This window comes from Leptosomus discolor, chromosome 6 (genome assembly GCF_034619465.1).
Source record: "Leptosomus discolor isolate bLepDis1 chromosome 6, bLepDis1.hap2, whole genome shotgun sequence".
Taxonomy (NCBI): domain Eukaryota; kingdom Metazoa; phylum Chordata; class Aves; order Leptosomiformes; family Leptosomidae; genus Leptosomus; species Leptosomus discolor.
Genome location: NC_141396.1, coordinates 36,682,710 through 36,702,824, shown reverse-complemented (window position 1 = coordinate 36,702,824; position 20,115 = coordinate 36,682,710). Strand labels below are relative to the sequence as shown.

At 40.1% G+C, this 20,115-nt stretch overlaps 1 protein-coding gene across 1 annotated transcript in view; it reads right to left on the bottom strand.

Annotated features, from left to right (window-relative positions):
* The window catches only part of TET1 (tet methylcytosine dioxygenase 1), a 62,582-nt gene that overhangs the window by 25,019 nt on the left and 17,448 nt on the right, over window positions 1-20,115 (bottom strand). The window contains exons 3-5 of the mRNA XM_086466698.1: window positions 11,517-14,046; window positions 10,194-10,284; window positions 9,484-9,577 (exon numbers count right to left, since the gene is read on the bottom strand). Of these exons, the coding sequence (XP_086322824.1) occupies window positions 9,484-9,577; window positions 10,194-10,284; window positions 11,517-14,046 (2,715 nt within the window). The remainder of the gene's footprint in view (window positions 1-9,483; window positions 9,578-10,193; window positions 10,285-11,516; window positions 14,047-20,115) is intronic.

Sequence of the window (20,115 nt, the reverse complement as noted above, 5' to 3'; positions counted from 1 at the left end):
TCTGAGAATATGAGCAAGCCTTTGAGGTGAGTCACGGCCAGCCAGCAAGGACAGAAATATCAATCAACAGCTATTATGGCAACTTACCACAGCTAAACCTCTGTTTCTACATGCCACAAAGGTAGAAGTTTACTCAATTTTCTTAACAGAAAGCATGAGCCAAAAGCAGGAGTATATTTATTGAAGAGGTGCCATACGCAGCAGAATTTGGTCCAGCAATTTAGCAACAAGTTATTGGATAAACAAGAGGAAAAGTTAGTTTTTCACTCCCTCACATACAAGGATAGCGGAAATACAGAAAGGGATGACGAGAAGAAAGAACAGGAAGAACAGGACAAGGTTGGAGGAGTGGGCTTTCCAGCCTTATCCTGATCCCAAGACTGACAAACAGCAGTTGCCTAGGGATGAGTAGAAAGAAGGGCACTTGGAACCCAAGATGCTTCTCAACAACCTCCAGGCACCTTCCAGCCGCCTGCCAGCAGCTCGGGGACATGCTCTCTCCCAGTGTTTGAAGGACTTGCCTCCTGTGCGTTTGTCCACTCACTTCTAAATCTATGCCGCATTTTACCATCCACTATATTCCTGGGCAAAGCTTAATTCCAGCCTAGGCGAAAGAAAAAACGTTACCTTTTCCTCGTGCTGAGGTCGCCTCCTGCTAGCACCCTCTAGATTTGATGTAGGATGAGACTGAGAATAACAGATTGCTATTCAGCTCTCCATGCCGCCAAAGACTTCAGAGCACCCTGCTTTCTCCCCTTCCCTCTCTGCCAGGCTGATGAGTCTGTACCTCTACCTGCCTTTCACAGTTCTGCTGTGCTTTCTTGAGCTGGAGAACCAGAACTGGACAGCACTCAAGATTGGGCTGCAGCACGCTTTCTCACAAAGGCATAACTATGTTTCGTGTTTTCTCTATTCCTCCCCAGTAATTCTCACCAGCTTCTTCCGCTGTTTTCATCACCACTGAACACTGAAGCGGACAAACTATTATTCCAACCAGTAACACTCAACCTGGCATCCGTCACTCTATATGAAACAACACTACCCTGCTCTGTGTGTAACTTTATCAAGTAAGTTTTATCTATCATTTTAGTGGCCATTCATTCTGGATCACAAGTCCTTCCTGCTCTTCATGGTATCTGTTCCTCCTCTTCACTATCCTGAACAACTTTCTATCATCATCAGTTTGTCACCTCAGTGTCTCCCACTTTTTTCAAATCATTTGCCAATGCACTGAAGAGCATCAGTAAAGTTATGCTATCAATAAAACCTGCTTCAGCTGTCCAAAGGTTTGAGTTCTACTTACTTGAATTCTTTCTTTTAGATTGTTGAAGCAACTGTCTCAGCCCTTGGCAGGAGGTCTAGGATAAGGAGTAAGTACACTGTGAATGAAAATTACCTGATGCCCTTAAACATAAGCCAGTCTATCTAAATTAGCACGTACATGACTTATGTAAGTAGCTAAGACTCAGACTGCAGAAGCTCAGCATACCAGACACTGAATCTCACAAGGATGAGAAATTACTTTCCAATTTGGGATCACCAGAATAGCTGTGTTAACTTTAACATGATATAAACCAGACACCACTAGCAAATAGTACAAAATTTTAATTGTGAGTTAAATACACTGCCATAAATTACCAGATGAAAAAAATAATGGAACCAACAAAAAGGTCCTTTTTCGGTTTATTTCATCTCCGTGTAGTTCCACTGCAATACCCCCTCCAATCCGCTCTGAATTTCTTCAGTAACATAGCTATACCTCCTTTGCAGGATATCAGTAGTTGATTTTAAAGTGAGAACACAGCTTAACTGTTCACTGTAATTTCCTGAAATAGGCGGCTCATTTTGAACAGTTTGGCTCCAAGTTTTCTAACCTGCAGATTTCGCCTCTGTGCAAAGTCTGTGTATGGAGTTCTCTCGACGCAGCACGAGATGCTCCGACAAACCACAATTCCATAATAATCTACACCAGCACAAAGTGACAGCACGGTGTTGTTAAAACCCGCTGCTGTTCTAGCAGGTGATGCTGTGTAACAGGCAGCAGGAGAAATATTCTTGTTTGCCACAGAAGTGAGTCCGCCCTCCTTTTCCTTAATTCACCCCTACACACACATTAAGCCATATTAAGCTCTTTTTTTTAGTGGAAAATGTTAAATCCTTTTATTCTCAGAATGTCTAAAAGATACTAAAATGGAAAAAAGTTCCACTTCCCTAAATTCTCTGTTCTCGAGGACAACTAGATTACATCAAGAGTCAGCACCGAACAGTTCTCGTCAATCACAATGCTATGAAGTTACTTTGCTATTTTACAGGAATACCACTGAAGTGTGATATCTGCAATTACCTGCAAACACCTTTTTTTCAAGTGGCTACTGGAAGCAGTATCGTACTGTTTACAAATGAGCAGACTGCAGTATATACAGGTCAAGCGATTCTTCCATAATCATGCAGCCAATACTGTAGAAATGAGGGCAAAATTCAGGTCTCAACTCCCAGTGCCCTCTTACCCTCCCTCCCTCAAACTTCCCTTTCTGTTAGATTGCAGGCAACGGTAAACTGCACTCTGTGTGATATGGATGACAATAAGAATCTACTCAGTTTGTTCAGTTATCCTAATTGTTTTAATTAAAGTAGTGATAATAGCAACTTAAAAGCTTGCTCTTTCATAATACTTAACTTGGTCTACCTTAACATAGCTTTTTTGTTTCACGTTTACTCTATTAAAATATTTGAGTAGATCTTCATATTAAACCCCTCTTATTTACTTCAGAAACCACGTAAAAGTTTCTAATAGTTTTGAATCTCAAAGCATTGCAGCACTTAACAAAGAACAGCTTTACTTTGGATAATGTTACATTTTCGTCAAAAATAAACTCCTCTAATTCTGTATTTAGCAGCTACACCTCCTAGCAAACAGTCAACATAGTGCCTGCATAGCTATAGTACCTGCTACACACACTAACTTAACATATTACAACAGCATGGCAAGAATGTGACGCTTTAAGACAACGTTCTCCACAAAGGTGAGCAAAACCCCACCAACCATCCTCTCCATGTGCCAAAACAAATTTCCTCCCAGACTTCCCCTATGGAGAACATAATTTAATGATAAAGGTGGTTTAATAAATGAAATAAAAGCTTGAAGTACAGTAAGCTGTTCAAAGCAAAATGGGAGCTGCACATTCTACTTAAAGTTGTGGCCAGAGGACAAGTCAGTCCAGGAGAATTTACTTCAAAGCCCTTTTCAAATGTATTTCAAAAAATCCCCACTCTGTCATGTTCCAAAGAGCATGACAGCTCCCCTAGCTACCAGTGCTGCGCCAGACCTCCTGACTATTTCACTGCCAAGCAGGATATAGAAAATAAGCATCAGAGTCCACTGATGGGTGCCTGACTCCCCGATAAAGAGGTCCCCTGACAGCTCAGCTGATGAGTAATGATTGTCCACCTTGCTCATTCGTCACTTCATTTTCTTTAATAAATTACACATCTCCTCTAATACTAACAATAACTTACATGTAGAGAGCCTAGAAGCTGGATTAACTTCTCAGTTTTGGCGCTTTTTCAATTCCCAATTTCAACGACTTTCTCAACTCAAGCTAAACTAGGTAAACTGAAAAAAAGTCATCTCTCTGCATCTGCAGAAGAATCTGTTGTTATTAAGGCTCAAACTACAAATTGTAGTTTCTGGCATTTAGCTACAAATTTCTATCACTTCAATGATCTATATGTTTTGGATATAACAGTAGGTTATCTAAGCATTACTTTTAAAAAATGATTAATTTCAGGGGGTAATACTAGGTTTAGGTCTGTACAGGACTGCAATTTCAAATTTAACTATATTTTAAAAGTACTTGTAATAACATTTTTTATCCATTTTTATTCCATTCTTTGTTTATTACTTTTATATTCACCAATATACAACCAACACTACGAAAAAGATAATAAAGATCTGTCAAATTATAAATATGTCTCTAGTGAGACCTGGACAGGCTGGAGAGTTGGGCAGAGAGGAGCCTAATGAGGTTCAACAAGGGCAGTGTAGGTTCCTGCACCTGGGGAGGAATAACCCTGTGCACCAGCACAGGTTGGGGCTGACCTGCTGGAGAGCAGCTCTGTGGAGAAGGACCTGGGAGTCCTGGTGCACGGCAAGTTAGCCATGAGCCAGCAACGTGCCCTTGTGGCCAAGAAGGCCAATGATATCCTGGGGTGCATTAAGGAGAGTGTGGCCAGCAGGTCAAGGGACGTTCTCCTCCCCCTCTACTCTGCCCTGGTGAGGCCACATCAGGAGCACCGTGTCCAGTTCTGGGCTCCCCAGTCCAAGAGAGACAGGGAACTGCTGGAGAGAGTCCAGTGGAGTGCTACAAAAATGATGAGGGGACTGGAGCATCTCTGTCATGAGGAAAGGCTGAGAGACCTGCGGCTCTTTACCCTGGAGAAGAGAAGGCTGAGAGGGGACCTTATCAATGCTTATAAACATCTAAAGGGCAGGTGTCAAGAGGATGGGGCCAGGCTCTTCTCAGTGGTGCCCAGCAACAGGACAAGGGGCAACAGGCACAAACTGGGGCACAGGAAGCTCCACCTGAATGTGAGGAAAAGCTGCTTTACTGTGAGAGTGACAGAGCACTGGAACAGGCTGCCCAGGGAGGCTGCAGGGTCTCCTTCTCTGGAGATACTCAAAACCTGCCTGGATGTGTTCCTGTGTAACCTGCTGTGACCCTGCTTTGGCAGGGGGGGTGGGACTAGATGATCTCCAGAGGTCCCTTCCAACCCCTGCCATTCTGTGATTGTGATATAAAACCCAAAAAATGCAGACAGTACAGAAGTGAAAGAGTTTGAGAAACTACTTGCAAAAGGCATAAAAGCCCCATAATACTGTATTTTCAAACAAATTAGGGCCACCTAATCTGAAGGGGCAACAAATTATCCAAGTGTTTAAAAAAAAAAAGGCACTCAGAGAAGATAAGGTTCAAGATGCAAAACCCACTACCTTCTGTGTTCAGGAACAAGAAGTTTGGGAAGATTCCTATGTCAGAAATCTTCTTCACAGGGCACAGCTAAGGATTTTTTTCTGAAGTTCAAAGGCCTGACAAAAGTGGTTAGAGGACAACAGCAACAAGAAAAACCGAACCCAAAACCAAACAACCATTCCCCCCCGCCCCCCCCCCAAACAGAAGCAATTCACCATGTTCAGATGCTATCCACCAGAGAGACTCAAGGATGAAACAACTGAAGTCTTAAATATGATGTGCACTGTCTTGATTTATAACACATTAGTACCAGAGGACCTGAAGATTACAAGAGGATACCACTTTGTAAAAAGACCCTAGAAGAAATACGTTGGTTCAGCGGTCCCATTAGCGAGTTATCTGTGCGGGGCAAATCACTGATCACACAGGAAAGCGTGATGCACAGGGAGAAGTCAAATAAACTTTTCTGAACCGAAGCCGCAGCTCTGTCATACTGCAGGTCCTTCTAGATTCCAGAAGCCATTCAGTAAGGTCCCTTAGTAAAGGCTCTTAAAAAAACCCTAATGTGTCTTGGGACAAATGAAGAGACCACACGTGAATAATTGGTGAAAATACAAGACACAAAGGCTGGTATGTCTCTGATAGGAGCTCTGTAGAACTGTGTTCAAGCTTAGGCTATTCAGCAGGTTTGTTAAGGGCAATTAAAAGGATGACAACATTTGTTGATGACACTAAGCAATTCGGAGTGGTGAAGAAAAGCACGGTCTGCAAACAAATGAAGGAGGAGTTCATAATGCTGAGCAGGCAGTGAAATGGCAAATAAAATTCACTGTAGATGTGCATATTTAATGCACATGGTGAAAATAGTTCTATTTTTAGACAGAGATGGACTCAGAGTTGGTTGTTATCATGCAGGAATGAGAATCTGGCATAACGATAGAAAGCGCTATGAAAACGCCAAATCACTGTTCTCCAACAGAGAAAAAGCAAAAACAACTGCTGGGAATTACTGGGAGTAGAGCACAAAGCTGAAAACATTACGCCAGCATTTTAACTCATAGCATAAGAGAACAGGAACAAAAAAGAGAAATAAAAATGACAACATTTATGAAAGGAAACTGAACACAAAGACAGTGCCTCCAGCTCAGGGAACCACATAGCTATGAATTACTGGAAACTAAGAGAGTCTTCTGTGAGAAAACTGTCTTGCCCTTACACCTTTCTGCTATTGCTCAGAGCTGGAGATGGGATATCAGCAAGGACCCCTGCCCTGACCTGGCCGTTTTTATCGCTTCTTATCTCTCGTCTTTATTCAGAGCTGGAGCCTTAAAAATTACATTGCAACTCTGAATCGGGACAACAGATAGCAAAGATAGCTTAGCTGATTCAAGCCCATGTCCACCAAAATCAGGAAGAGGAACCCACAGGAAATGGGTTTAACCCAGACAACATTAAGACCCAAAGCTGACCTCCTCTGAGGTCAGAGACATGTATCTGACTTCAGTGCAGCAGGATGATGCCTACAGTGAGTTACTCATGTATGACTAACAAATTGATAAACCTTTTCACAGAAATTGAGGTAATTGTAATTTACCATCAGACATAGGGAGAGCAGGAAAAAACCCCACCAGGACACATCCATTATCAGCTAAAGTGCTGATAGAACAATGGACTTCATGAGTCAAGTCACTTATCACTGGCTGGTTATAGGGGATGCACAGTAACGTGAAACTTTTTATTATGTGAATGAGCTACTAAGAATGACAGGCCAGTAATTTCAGTACTTCAAAGGGGTTTTTTCATTAACTTATTATGAAGAAGTATGATGAACTTGGACAAAACAAAAAAGCAAAAGAAATCCAAACAGAAGAGTGCCTTTATCCCGGCATGCGTCACAGAATGGCAATTTATTTTCTAACGACACAGTTATCACCTACACATATCCACACATTTGAAATCTGTGGCACTTTGACATTAAAATGAGACAATACAATTTCTGATGCAAAAAAAATCAGAGGTCAAGCAGTCTCCTTGCCGCTGTATGTAGTGAAAACAGTAGCAAGCTCATCTTCACTGCACAGTTTAGCTCACATGGATGTCAGTCTAATCTTACACATAAAACTACCATAAGGTTTCAAATCCTGAGAACATCAGGTTCAACTAATAGGAGCATTTTTGTCCACATCCAGTGGGACAACGTATCACCCTAAAATACAATACATCAAAAAAATACAGGAGAGACAGATGTTTGTTTCTTCTCAAAAGATGACTGAAAGAGGTTCTGCAAGTTTATAGTAATCTGAAATCTAAGGAAGAAAACATCAGCTCCTTTTGGGGAAAAGGAGTCTGTCCCAGTAAATGTTCAACATACCAGGCACATCTTCGGAGCCACTTAAGTGAAAATAATTTAGGAGGAAATTGGTATTAAGAAATAGTCACTAACAGAAGAATGTATGGACATAGGTATCTTAGAAAACCTTCTTTAAGCTTAAACTGTATCTGAACCAGTAAGACAAAATTATCTAGTGGAAATAAGGAAAATTAATTGCAAAAAGTAGTTCAGTATGATCAAGATACATTCAATTTTTCTTATCACATTTGCTTCAGCAGAGGTCCATTGTGGTGCTCTTACCAGCAATCCCCTCAGGAGCCCAAAGGGCAACAGCTTGTCCATCTGCAAAGCAGAATTTAGTCTGTCCCAAAGAACACTGTAAATGAGTGAAAGTCTCTGTGCAGCTGACAGAACCTTGTGACTGCAAATATCAGAGAGCACAGCAAACTTTTTCCATATGCTTTCAAACAAATTTCACAATTGTTTCTTTGGTCATAGCCAAAACCCAAATAGGCTCCACCATAAGGATTAAAATTATGAAAAATGAAAAGTTAATGCAACATGTTTAAGAATACCAACCCCAAATGTGGATTTTATAGAGGATGAGACAGTTCTACAGAGGAGATCTCAGTGATTTCCTTCCCTCTCCTGTATTAAACAGTCACACAGTACCAGTAGACTTGGAAAAGCATTCATCCTCTTTAGGTCTGAACTCGCACACACAAAAGTCACTGCTGCGTAAAACAAGATTGGCACTTCTGTTAAATGAACATTAGAGCTCACTCTCGCAAACAGTTTACGTATGGAAATGTGAAAATCTACCTAACTGGAGAGCAGGTCCCCATACCTTAAAACAGCCTTTTCTGTACCCAGTCAAGTGCTTTCTGGCTCTCATATTGTGCACACATGTTGGACACCTACAGCCATGCAGATATACAGTAAAATCTATAATTTCTGCTTTACATAAAAGACAGTATGTTGATACCGGCAACAGAAAAATCAAAGTGAAGAGTTAGTTTTAAATGCCTTCTTTGCTTTCAACTATTTTTAAGGTAAGATTTTAAACTCCTGTTCTCTGTTAAAACCAAGTGTTTTATTCAGTTGAAACACTGAGAAAAATCATTCCATTCTTTTTGGGTCAGTTATTTATTAAACTAGTTTTACCATATTTTTTTCTTGGATGCTGATTTGTTATTAAATATTATCTGAAGCAACATGCACATATGGGATTCCTTTCTGAAAACTGGTTGATGTGTTGAGTATGAGAAACACATTTTGACTGTACCAAACATAAGCAGTAAACATTTAGAATGCAATACCATTCATGTATGATATGTAATAATCTTATTTTTGTCGTGAGTGACAAACGCTAGTCTACCAACTGTACAGTTACCTCTTCACCGTTTTTTCAATCAAGTCTGAAATTCCTAAATACAGCAACAATTTTTTTTTCTTTTAACAACCACATTCTTTTATTATTTTCCAAAATTCAGTTTACAAGATTTCCAGTCTGCTTTTTACCTCCCTCAGTGGTTTCAGCAAAGATTAAGGACAACCAATTCTTTCCAAGCTCTCTCCTGGAGCTTGTGTCTGTTACCTCATTTCCTGGCTCCTATGAAGCAATGTGAGACAAGACTTTGGTGAAAACTATCACCGTAACATTTACATTTCCAAATACTGAGTTCAGTTCCTCAAAAATAACAAGGAACTCCATGGCATATGAGACTGAACTTCCTCATCCATCACATGCTCTTTTCTTCAGGTGTTCATACAACTGACAAGGGTTTTAAAAAATGTTACTGGAGAGTTTTCCGACTCTCCCAAGCAACCATCCCTTCTTTTCTCTCTTTCACACTTCCCAATAACATTTTTCACTAGACACTCCAACTTTCAGACACTGTCAACGTCATCTTACCTTTGAATAGGTCATCTCTGCTAGCTCTGTTAAGCACCTCTTTCACACTCATTCAAACCACAGCACAACATACTGCACCACATCTTAAAAAAAAAAAATTGAATTGTTTTCCTTAGCTTCATCATTCAGGCAGACTTGTAGATCAATGAAATGAAGAACCAGATCTTTGTTAAAGATCAGATTATACTTAAGCTCAAGGACTACACATCATCTGATATTCAAAAACCACACAAAACAATTTTACTGCTGTAACATAAAAAACTTACCCACTTGGCAATCGGACACCCCTGAGAGCTTTTTCCTTCCTTCCCTGTATAAACCACTACCTCTATTCTTACAGCGCTTCCTTTTGCTCCATACCTGCATTAAAAAAAGTTCATGAGTAAAACAAACTGCTGCGGACCATTTTAAAACAGGAAACATTTTCAATAAAACAAGAATAACAAATTTATTTTTACGTTACTGAGAACAGAAGAAAAATAAAATATTTGCAATGTCAAGAAATACTTAAAAATCCTATTTGCAAGAGTGATTTTTAACATCTCTATTCTGATAACAACCTTCTATCACTAAGGAAACAGGAAGAAAACGTCTGCATGTAAATCCTAGTGCACTTAGTCACTAATGCGGCCTTTATGTCCAGTTTGCCACAGCTCCTTCACATGTAGAACACTAGAAGACCTAATTCTGCCAGCTGTTGATCTTTGTCATTCCTATTGATTTCAATGGCACCTAAGAGCACACTGCACTTGAAATTCAACTGTGAAGCTGCAAGAGCTCAGAAAAGACACGTGTGTTTGGAACTGAAACGCTAGTGTTCACCTCACGCGCATCTAAACAGAACACTTTACAAATGAGTATTGCAAAAAGTTCAGAAAACAAAGCTAAATATAGCACCTGATTTTTCATAGCTGCTCTTCTTCCCTGTTTAGATAGTCAAAGAGACTGTGAGCATTAAGTGCTGAATTTTCCTCACCTGTTCTCCATTATTTCTCTCACAGCAGCAACACTTGGTCCTGTCCCGAGGTGTGTGTAATATGGGCCTTCATCTTTCTCTATAATTTGCTCTGTAAGCAGGTTGAGAAAACTAAGTTGGCACATACAAAATTTATTTACACCATTACAAGTAAGCTTAGAAATGGTTTACAGAAACACCTTCCAAATTAAATTACAATACATAAAATTTGTCCCTGAAATGTAATGAATAAAGCATATGACAGATTTTTCTCCTCAGAGGCATCAAAATTATTTTATACATGTTTCTTCCTATTAACCTGCTAGTATTTTTTCTTTATGTTATAAAGTAATCCTAATTATAGTGATATTTTGCTTTCCTTACAAATTTTCATTACAGGAGCTGGCATGTATTGACGAGGCAAGCTTCCCAATATCCTTGCTGGCAGTGAAACACTAATCCCTTTTAGACAAAGAAGAATTGGGGGGCGGGGAATAAATTAACTGATAGTCATATACTACAGAACAGAAAACATAATCCAGGTGTCTTAACTAGCACTCTGCTCGTTCAGAACATTAAAGCAAAGATGAGAATCTGCCTGTGTACAATTTGTTGTTAAGTCTCTGACTTGTTTTTCCATCTGCATGCTTTGATAGTCTGAAAACACAGTATGTCTAACACCATCAGTCAAGCTGTATTTGCAAAATCCTCAATACTGGGCTGTCTGACATCTCATCCTGCAACACAATTGTTACATATGTGGCCTCACCTGAACCTTACCTGCCCCCTCTGTGATGAGAGGTGTCTAGGAGCATCTGACACAGCCTCTTCAAGGCAAATCGACATCGGCCCTCAGGACTAACAGTGACAGTAACAAGACCACCCACAACTATACCCTGCTGCTTATCTAACAGCATTTAGGCAACAATGACAATATAATGGGAAATTTTCGCCCAGCCCATCGCATGCAAAAACTAGTTCTAGACCATAAAAATCAGATTCTGATATACTGTAGATAAATTCTCATAGACCACAAGTCAGAGATTACAAAACAAGAAATAGAAAAACTCCTTTTCCTCCTGGGTTTAAATTTAAGTAGACAATTTAAACCTACCAGCTGCAATGCCAAAAACACTCAATTCTGCTGTGCTTTGCAGGCCCAAAGAACACCAGGCAAAAGTTACAGAAAGGGAAAAAATAATTTTCTCTCATTTCCTAATGGTGAAACGTTGATTCCTTTGCAACAGCTAAGCAAGCGTGAAGTACCCTTCCTCACATTAAAGGAAGCAACACAAACACACCTCCGTCTGAAAGGTACAGGCAAAAGTTAGCAAAAAGTCTTACCAACACAGTCACAAGTTGGCAATTCAGACTGTCCTTTTTTTGTAGGTGTATCTATTAAATTTTTTGTAGGGGTATCAAGAAACTTCATAGGTGATTCAAGGAAACTGCTGAGCGTGTTTTTTGCTGGAGAACATCCTGAGTCACCTGTGCTCTGGGGGTGGTCAGTACCCAAACTGGTTGATGTCAGAACGGTTACTTCGCCCGCGCACTCCATGTTCCTGAGAGCTTCAACAGCACCTGGTACCTGGGCCCCACCACAGGGAACAGGCAGCACCTGCGACTTCGGCACTACTTGTTGTTCGACAGCACCCTGCTGAATATAGGCTTTGTCTTCACTACGTATTTCGCTAGCTCTCAGGTTAGACTGATTAAAAGTTTGAGGCAAACGATGCATCTGACTGACATTCGCTGTTTGCTGTACCTGAGAATTACATTTTTCTGTAAACATCTGTAGGTTTTCACTTGGTCTGTTCAATAAGGATGCTGTTTTCAACTGTGAAACAGCCAGAGGATTACGAGAGGACAGGTTGCTATGTTGGTTACGTGCAACAACTTCATTTTTCAGTAGATCAATGCCTAGTGGGTCACCGGAGCCTGCAGTTTTGATTTGCTCATTCACCACCTCACAACCAAACAACCTGTCTTTTTTTTTCTCTTGCGGTACCTCAGGTAAACATCTATGGAATTTTATCTGCGTTTGTGGGAGAAATAATCTAGTTTTTTCTTGTGATGCTAAAGTATTTTGATTCAGTGCTCTCTGTACTTTGGTTCTTGGAGATTTTTTTTCAGACTGAGCTATTCTGGAGTCCTGTGGCATGGTTTGACCAAGCTTGTGCAGTTTTGATGATATCCAAATGTCCTGTAACTCGCTATGCTGGCATGACAACACCTCTAGCTGGTTTTGATTATTTTGTTGATAGCGTGCTTCTTGAGGCTTCTTTTTGTGTCTTGGTTTCCATGGTACAGCATTTCCTTTTTTATTTGTTGGTTGTTTTTGCTTTAACAGTAAGGAACTGTAATTATGCCTAAAAAATACAGATTCTTTCTTCTGCAGCACATCTTGGCTGTATTTTGGCTGCCTCTCGTGTGATATCAGATTAAGCAGTGATGCCTTTATGTCATTCTTCTGCTCTGGATTTGTCTGGTTTGATTCAATTAGTGCTGCAAGTTGAGTTAGTTGTGTAGCTACATCCTCTTCATCCTGGCTGTGAATTCCTCCTTCTTTAATCAAAGAACTAGTTTCCAAGTTCAAATCATTACAGGTTGGCTTTTGCTCTACCTGGCCGAGAGTTTCTAAATTGTTACTGCTTTGCTGGACATTATGTGAAGCATTGCAATACCGTGCAAGGGTGACTGGATCACGAGTATAATTCTTCTTGGTAGTATATCCTGAAAATGATTTTGCATTAGATGTTAAGTCAGATAAAGTTTTGGTATCTCTTGAGGATAACTGTAATTTATACATCTCACCAGCAAGATTGGCAGGTTTATCACGCGACTCAGAAACTGAACTTTGGCCATTGTATAACACTGCCTTATTAGGGAGCCACTTCTGCGAGTGAGCGCAGTGAGCCAGAAGCGTTTGCTCATTCTGTAAGTAAGTGTCTTTGATTTCTTTTAATGCAGATGATGTGAAGGAGGATGAGATCTCTCTTTTGTAACTATGGAGCAAGCTGGAAGTTGCTTCTTCCATACATTCGGTACTTTCAGTTTTAGCTGGTGAAGTTGTTTCTAGAGGGGCTTCGGATAACTGTGTTAAAGCTTCGATAGCTACAACCTGCTCTACAGTCAAATTTCTGTTTTTAATCAGGGACAAGAAAGTCGGCTGGAGAGAAGAATCCTCATGCTGTGTCTCTGTGTCAGGTACTTTAAAGCCATCCTTCCCTACAGGCACTTCCTCTTCAGGAGGACAACACAAGCTTTCTTGCAGATTCAAAATAGAACTTGTCTGCAAAACTGACTCATCAGAATCCTCGAAGATGTTACAAGTGCAGTTTTCCTCTTTCATTAAAACATTTCCTTGCTTTTCAGGGTGAACACAGCCAACACCAGTTGACAGAGTGTTTACTACGTTACTCAGATTGGTACTCTTCGTCCATTGCATATGGGAGTGGCTTCTTAAATCTGTCCTTTCCTCTATGGATACTTTTTTCAGTGAAGCAACTGCTTCCGGTGGTGAATAATGTAGGGTTTTTATGCCATTTTTGACGGTCTGTGCAAATGATTTTTTTGGCTCAGCTAACTGACTGGGAGAGACCGCTCTTTCACCGTCTTCAGTGTTTTTCAAGTGTTCTTTGCCTGTCACAGTTCCATGGATATCTCCGTTGATATGGACACCAAAAGATGACTTCTCGTTATGTGACCACTTCTCTGCTTCTAAGCCTGTCATTCTTTCTTTCTCTTTAGACTGCACATTTTCAATGGGTACTGTTTGGTTTGGTTTCACCCTGTATTTTTCACCATGACCACATATACTGCATTCCATGAGTTCTGGTCTGCGGCCATTTACTGGTTTGTTTTCTAAATTTGCCTACAAAATAATAATAAAAAAAAATTGTTGTTAACAGCTGTTCAAAACCATTAAAAATAAGAAGCACAAGATTTACAGCAATTAAACCCTACTTTGACAGGTATGAGGAATATCCTAATTAAGCACAGGCACAGACACGGGGGAAAAAAAAAAAAAAAACAACCAGGAAATCATAAAAGCCTAAGGACCGTACCCATATTTATAGCTATTTTTCCACAGTGTTGGGGGACAGAGGAAGAAAGTGTGCGCATGTGGCAGTGGTGGAAGACTAAAGAAATGAATGAACAGATAAAGGACATTAGCATTTAGGATTAGATCTAAGGATTCAATTTTTAACGAATTTGCATAAGGAGATGAAAGTCTCCCTCAAGTTCAAAGCAGGACTGAAATCTAAACGCTTGTACCACAGAAAGTTTAGTAGTAATTTGGTATAATTATTCCGATTCGGCTAGACCAATGAACTCATACAACATTTGGTTGGACATTCTACCAAGAATGGCTGGATTTCAGCCTTAGTTTCAAGTGCTTAAAAAAATGACAAAACCTAAGCTGAAACAGCTAGTAAGTCAATTAACATCAGCTCACCTGAAAGTTACCCTCTAAACACCACGTTTAGCTTCTGCACTTAGACGGTGATTTCCAGTGATGGCAACCATTTAGATGGTGACTTCTGAACAGTCTCTATGTAAGCTATCCGTAACAGTACTTCAGTAAACCCTAAATTCTAATATTTTGTTAAATATATTCTTCATCTTCACTAATATTATACAATTCTTGTGGTTGAAGCAATGTCAAAATCTATATAGAGCCAGAATAATGTGTCCTGGAAAGAATATACGTATGGGCCTTAAGACAGTACTATGGATACGAATTAAGGAGGTATGCAATTTAAGGTTTGGTTTTTTTTAAAAAAAAGCAGGAACTCGATCAGAAACAGCAATAAAGGCAGGAATCCAATTTTTATTATGTTAATCAAATTTTATTTCTATTTATATTAATTTTTTAAAAAAATAATTTTGAGTCACAATAGACAGGCCTGGTACTTAATCTTATTGTAACATCTAAGAGTTATTTAAATAATGTGTAGCCTTAAGCCCTACTTAACAAGAAAACCAGTACTGCTTTTCAAATCAGATATAAGCTATACAACTGGTTAATTAACCATACGTTGGCACAGCACATCTTAGCAGTTCCCAGAAAATAGCACCCAGTTTAATATAAAACATTCAGTTAAATAAGACATGGTTTTGTGGTCATACCAACTGAAGTGCACGGACTTCTCTGAGAAAACAACTCAGAAGAACAAATGCAAAATAGATTTATGATTAATCATTACCATCGAGATGGAATTGCCAGAAACCCCTAGGCAAAACAAGGCATAAAGACCCAGCTCTATCTGGAGTCCGTGTTCACCTCACAACTGATTCCCAATCCATAAAAACCAAACCCGGGAATCCACAGCATGTCCTAGGTATTATGAGAGGCATCATAAATTCTCACAGAAACGCTAAGTAAAAACATGTTCAGCACCTATGCAGCTAAGTCAAACCTACGGCAACTACATCAAGGAAGAAAGATACTTATTTAACGCTTTTTCATTACACACAGATGCTGACTAATGGTCTGTGAGCCTGAACTTCTCTGGACCCTGATGATTTCCAATCAAGAATCCACAGACCCAAGGGTCACCGAGCAATTTCTGAGACCCACAAAAGTGGTTGAGCAGCTCTGTCATTAGCAGGGGTAAATGCATTACACAGGCCTCTGCAACCATACCAGAAAATATTTTAAGCGTCCACCATGGAAAAGTGAAAACATACAATTCTATACCTGTGCAAAAGCTGAATTTCAATTACTCCTATTTAACTTCAGAAAGACCTAGAACATGAAATTTCTGGTTTTTTTCTTCAGCAAAAGCATATCTAAGATCTCTAACAGTCCAAAAAGTTGTCGCAACCATGTAAAACTGTTATTAAAAACTATTTGATTAGTCAATTAAGAGGCTGAGAAGACAGAAGCAAATACATTAAAACAATTTCCCAGCATTTGTGGGTTTTCAACATGACAACACATTTTCTTATTCCCTTCTACTTCAGAGGGTGTCACTCACTACATTAAAAAAAAAAAAAAAAAAAAAAATCTAAGTCTGGTAAATTGAGAGCAATGAGCGGTGTGGGGAAGGAGCAGGGTTCATCTACGATTAGCAGAGAGAAGATCTGACACAGAGCCCACTGACATCACTCAAAGTGCAAAAATGTCATCATACTCCTCTCAACTATGCTGTTCCTCAATAAAACACTTCCATCTGACCAAAAAGCACTGCTACGCTCAAAAATACTCAGGATATTCCTCAGTCTGCTAGTAGTGCACAGGTGCAGTGCTGTGTCTCCATAAGACCCCAGTGATCCCAGCAGTAAAGTGGGACTACTTTTTAAAAATAAAATTATTCCTCATACATCATAATTTCCACTAATATTACTGGAAGCTGCCCATATGCAAAGAGGAAGAAAAAAGAACCAGATGAATCATATCACTGGCATGATTTGGTTCACATTTTATTTTTCCACACAAAGAATAAATATTATCATAAAACCGGATGTATTTTTTTAAAATCAAACTCCCTTCCTTTTGAGCACTATGTTGCTTTTTATCTTCTGTTACTGAACTGCAATGAATCCTAAAAAAAAAAAAAAAAATAAATCCCTTTTTCTTTCCTTTCTTACCAGGCTTTCCAGTGGCCTTTTCTGTTTAGTATGTGAAGTTACTGTTTTCCAACGTGAAAAGAAATGCAGACATCTTAGCAGGCGCAGAGCTCATTTGATTCGTCTCCTCAGTGTACCTCTGGCGGACCAAAAGTAATAGCTCAGCAAAACCTTTTTGCAGCTGAACAACCTAGGAGGAATCTATCTTCTAGTCCTGAATCAGGACTGAAAAAAGAAAAATGTAGTGAAAACTGTAGACAAGGACACCACAATTCCAAGCAACAGTCTTAAAATTCATGGAAGTTAAGCACCTAAGTCTGATCTGATTGATTTCTAAATCTTTTACACAAGTGTAATGAAAAGCTGAAAAATAAACCAGATCAATAAAAGTAATTTCCTCTCTTCCTCATTAAAGAGAGCACTACTCTACCTGGAGACATAAAACACTAACAAATCATGCTCAGGCTTAAACTCTGCACTAGTCAGTGCTATTAGGACAGGAACCATAGAGTACAGTCTGCTGTAGCCACTGCTGCATTGCTTAAACTTCAACCAGATATTACCTCTTACACACACACACACAGAAAATTCACTCCATGAGCAAGTGATTCCAGCACAAACGAAAAGCCAGTTATAGCAAATCATTTCACCATTCTGAAAAGGGTCAGACTTTAAACTTTTAACACAAGATGCCTCTTGACGTATTGCAGAGAATTCACCAATTCACAACCAAAATACAATGCTGAAGCTATCCTAAAGCCATTTCCACATCTTCGGTACAACAGAGAGCAGGCCACAGGTTTATGTCTTGTTTCAAACCTCTAAGCCTGTAATAACACGTATGTGTACTAAAGGATGCTACCAGAAACAACGACTCCCATAAACCAGAAATAACAGATGATGCCCAGATGAACTACTGATAAAATGGCTCCATGAGCAAGTCGTGACAAGTTACACAATAACCAATGCCAAGTCCCCCTAACTAGCCCTCCCTGTAGGCTTCTGCCCAGGTCCCCATGACCAAAAAAAAAAAAAAAAAAAAGTACCCAACAGATCAAAAAATACTTGCACCTCCTAGCTTGTGCCAAGGATGACCGGAAAGGCAGCTCTTCCAAGGTCACAACATTCATCAGCTTAAAAGGACAAGTGGGTGAGAAGCACTTGCACTTTGCATCTCAATTCCATTGCAGTGCAATGGGTAAGTTTGGATCCTGCTGCAGTGTCTGCAGCCATGCAGCCAGCCCCACATGCCCTTCCACATTGGCACAGAGCTGGCAGCTTCTCAGAGCTCAAATACCACAACAGAAGTTTTCTTTCAGAGAAACTGTTTGGAAAAAAAAAAAAAAAAAAAGAAAAATACTCCATCTAACATTCAAACAGGGTGTTTTATTCATGGTCCAACTGTCAGACATCACAGCTTCACCAAGAGATAAGAAAGCACCAGCCAGCTGACCAGCAGCAATCTATTCCTATGCAATTTATTCCTACTCTCTAGCCTCTGCTCCCCAGAACATGTAGAAATTCAGTGGACTTGCACTGTACAGGATCAACACACAGGGATAAGGAGATAGGATATGGACAGGTCAGGGGACAGGGAGAAAAAGAGCACAGGTGTGGAGGAACAGTTGTTTATGCTGAGTGCTATGCAAAAAGCTGTGCGCTGGTTAGAACAGAGACAGATATAAGGCAGGATGCTGTGGAAAGCACAGGCCATCTTCTAAGAACAGCCAAGCTCTTTTGCACTCCAAAATAAATGCAGACACAATAATACATTTGCGCATAAACTTCTATTTACGAACACACTACTTCATGTTTGACTACCACAACACGGACAATAGCAACATGCTGTAAGTTGCTGCCCAGGACTGCAGCCTGAGCCGGGTTTCCGAGCAGCCTACAAGCAGAGAGACAAGAGCAGCTGAGCAGGGGCCAAGCTGCAAGCTGGGACATACTCCCACAAACCTCACCAGAGGCATAAACCAATTACCACCTCACTTGCATAACAACCATGGACATGGAACAGTCTCTTAGTACATATTACTTCTGCAGCAGCTCAAGTAAGGCACGTTTTCTATAGGTCTTCATGAAGAGAAACAGATTGGGCTCTTTCTTTATATAGCACAGCTTGCATATACAAGATATCTTGTTCCTCAGGAGAACAACGTTCATAGATAGCACTGAGGGACAGGACAGGTAATAACTCTGCATTTTAGAAGCTACCACAATCAAAGCAAGTAACTTCTATTCCTGGCAAAATGATGTAGACAAGTTTTAGCAGGGAACAAGGAGGTTCTGCAAATCTGGACAAAGCCACCCAACCTGGGACATGCAGCAGAGATCGCTCAGGACACCCAGGCTTTCCTGGAGGGATCCGCCTCACTCCTAGTTCCCCTGCCCCTGTGTGCCAAATCCACCCAAAGCCACCAACTTGAGTATCATAGTAGGTACCATTTCACAACAGCTGGAAAGTCTGCTCTAGTTGGTGGTGGTGGTTGTTTTTTTTCTTTTTCATATCCATAGCCACAACAGCAAAGAACATTCTCCAAGCTACAGTTTAACTCTCTCCTCCTCAGCTTCATCTCCATTTTATCTATATTTACATACTCTTTGCCATGTTCTTCAAACACCAGGCAGCTTTCCCACCAGGGAAGTTCCTTATCTTGTCTTTCCATGAGGAATTAGCACATTATGGCCTTAAAGTCTTGACCTCTTTGTTCTCTTCATTTTCTCTCCTACACCATTAGCACAGTCCTCTTGCCTGCCCTGTGTAACAACTTCAGTGCAACCACTTACAAAGAAGATTTACAGTATCAGACCCTAAAGGATGTGCTTACTAACAAAATAAAAGACTATAGGATACTAATTCTGGCTCTAAAGGCTTCAAATGGTGACCCCAGAGAAGTGTATTTATTGAGTTAACTACTCAGAAATAGGTGTTCTCAGACACAAACTCAAATTATTGTTTCCACCAACCTAGAGCTCTAGGTTGTGAAAGCTATAAACAGGAGCAAGAAAAAATACAAAGTGAAGGACACCCCATTCACCTACACAGGCAACCAATAAAGGAAAAAAACCCACACATTATGGTACTTTCTCCTGCCACAGAAGCAAACATAAACAAGCACCTTGCTTGGTGGTTTTCATCTTGTTTGGTTTTTGGGTTTGGTTTGGTTAGGTTAGGTTTTTTACTGGTGTTTTGAACTACTCAATCACTTGTCTTCAACATTGAAACTGAGCACTCAAAGAGGCACCGGCAGCTCTGGAAAATCTAGCACTCAATTAAGCCACAAAAGAAAAACAATATAATCAGCAGCAATACATATTCCCTAATACAACCCTCCCCTGCTGTGCTTTAACTCAAATGCAG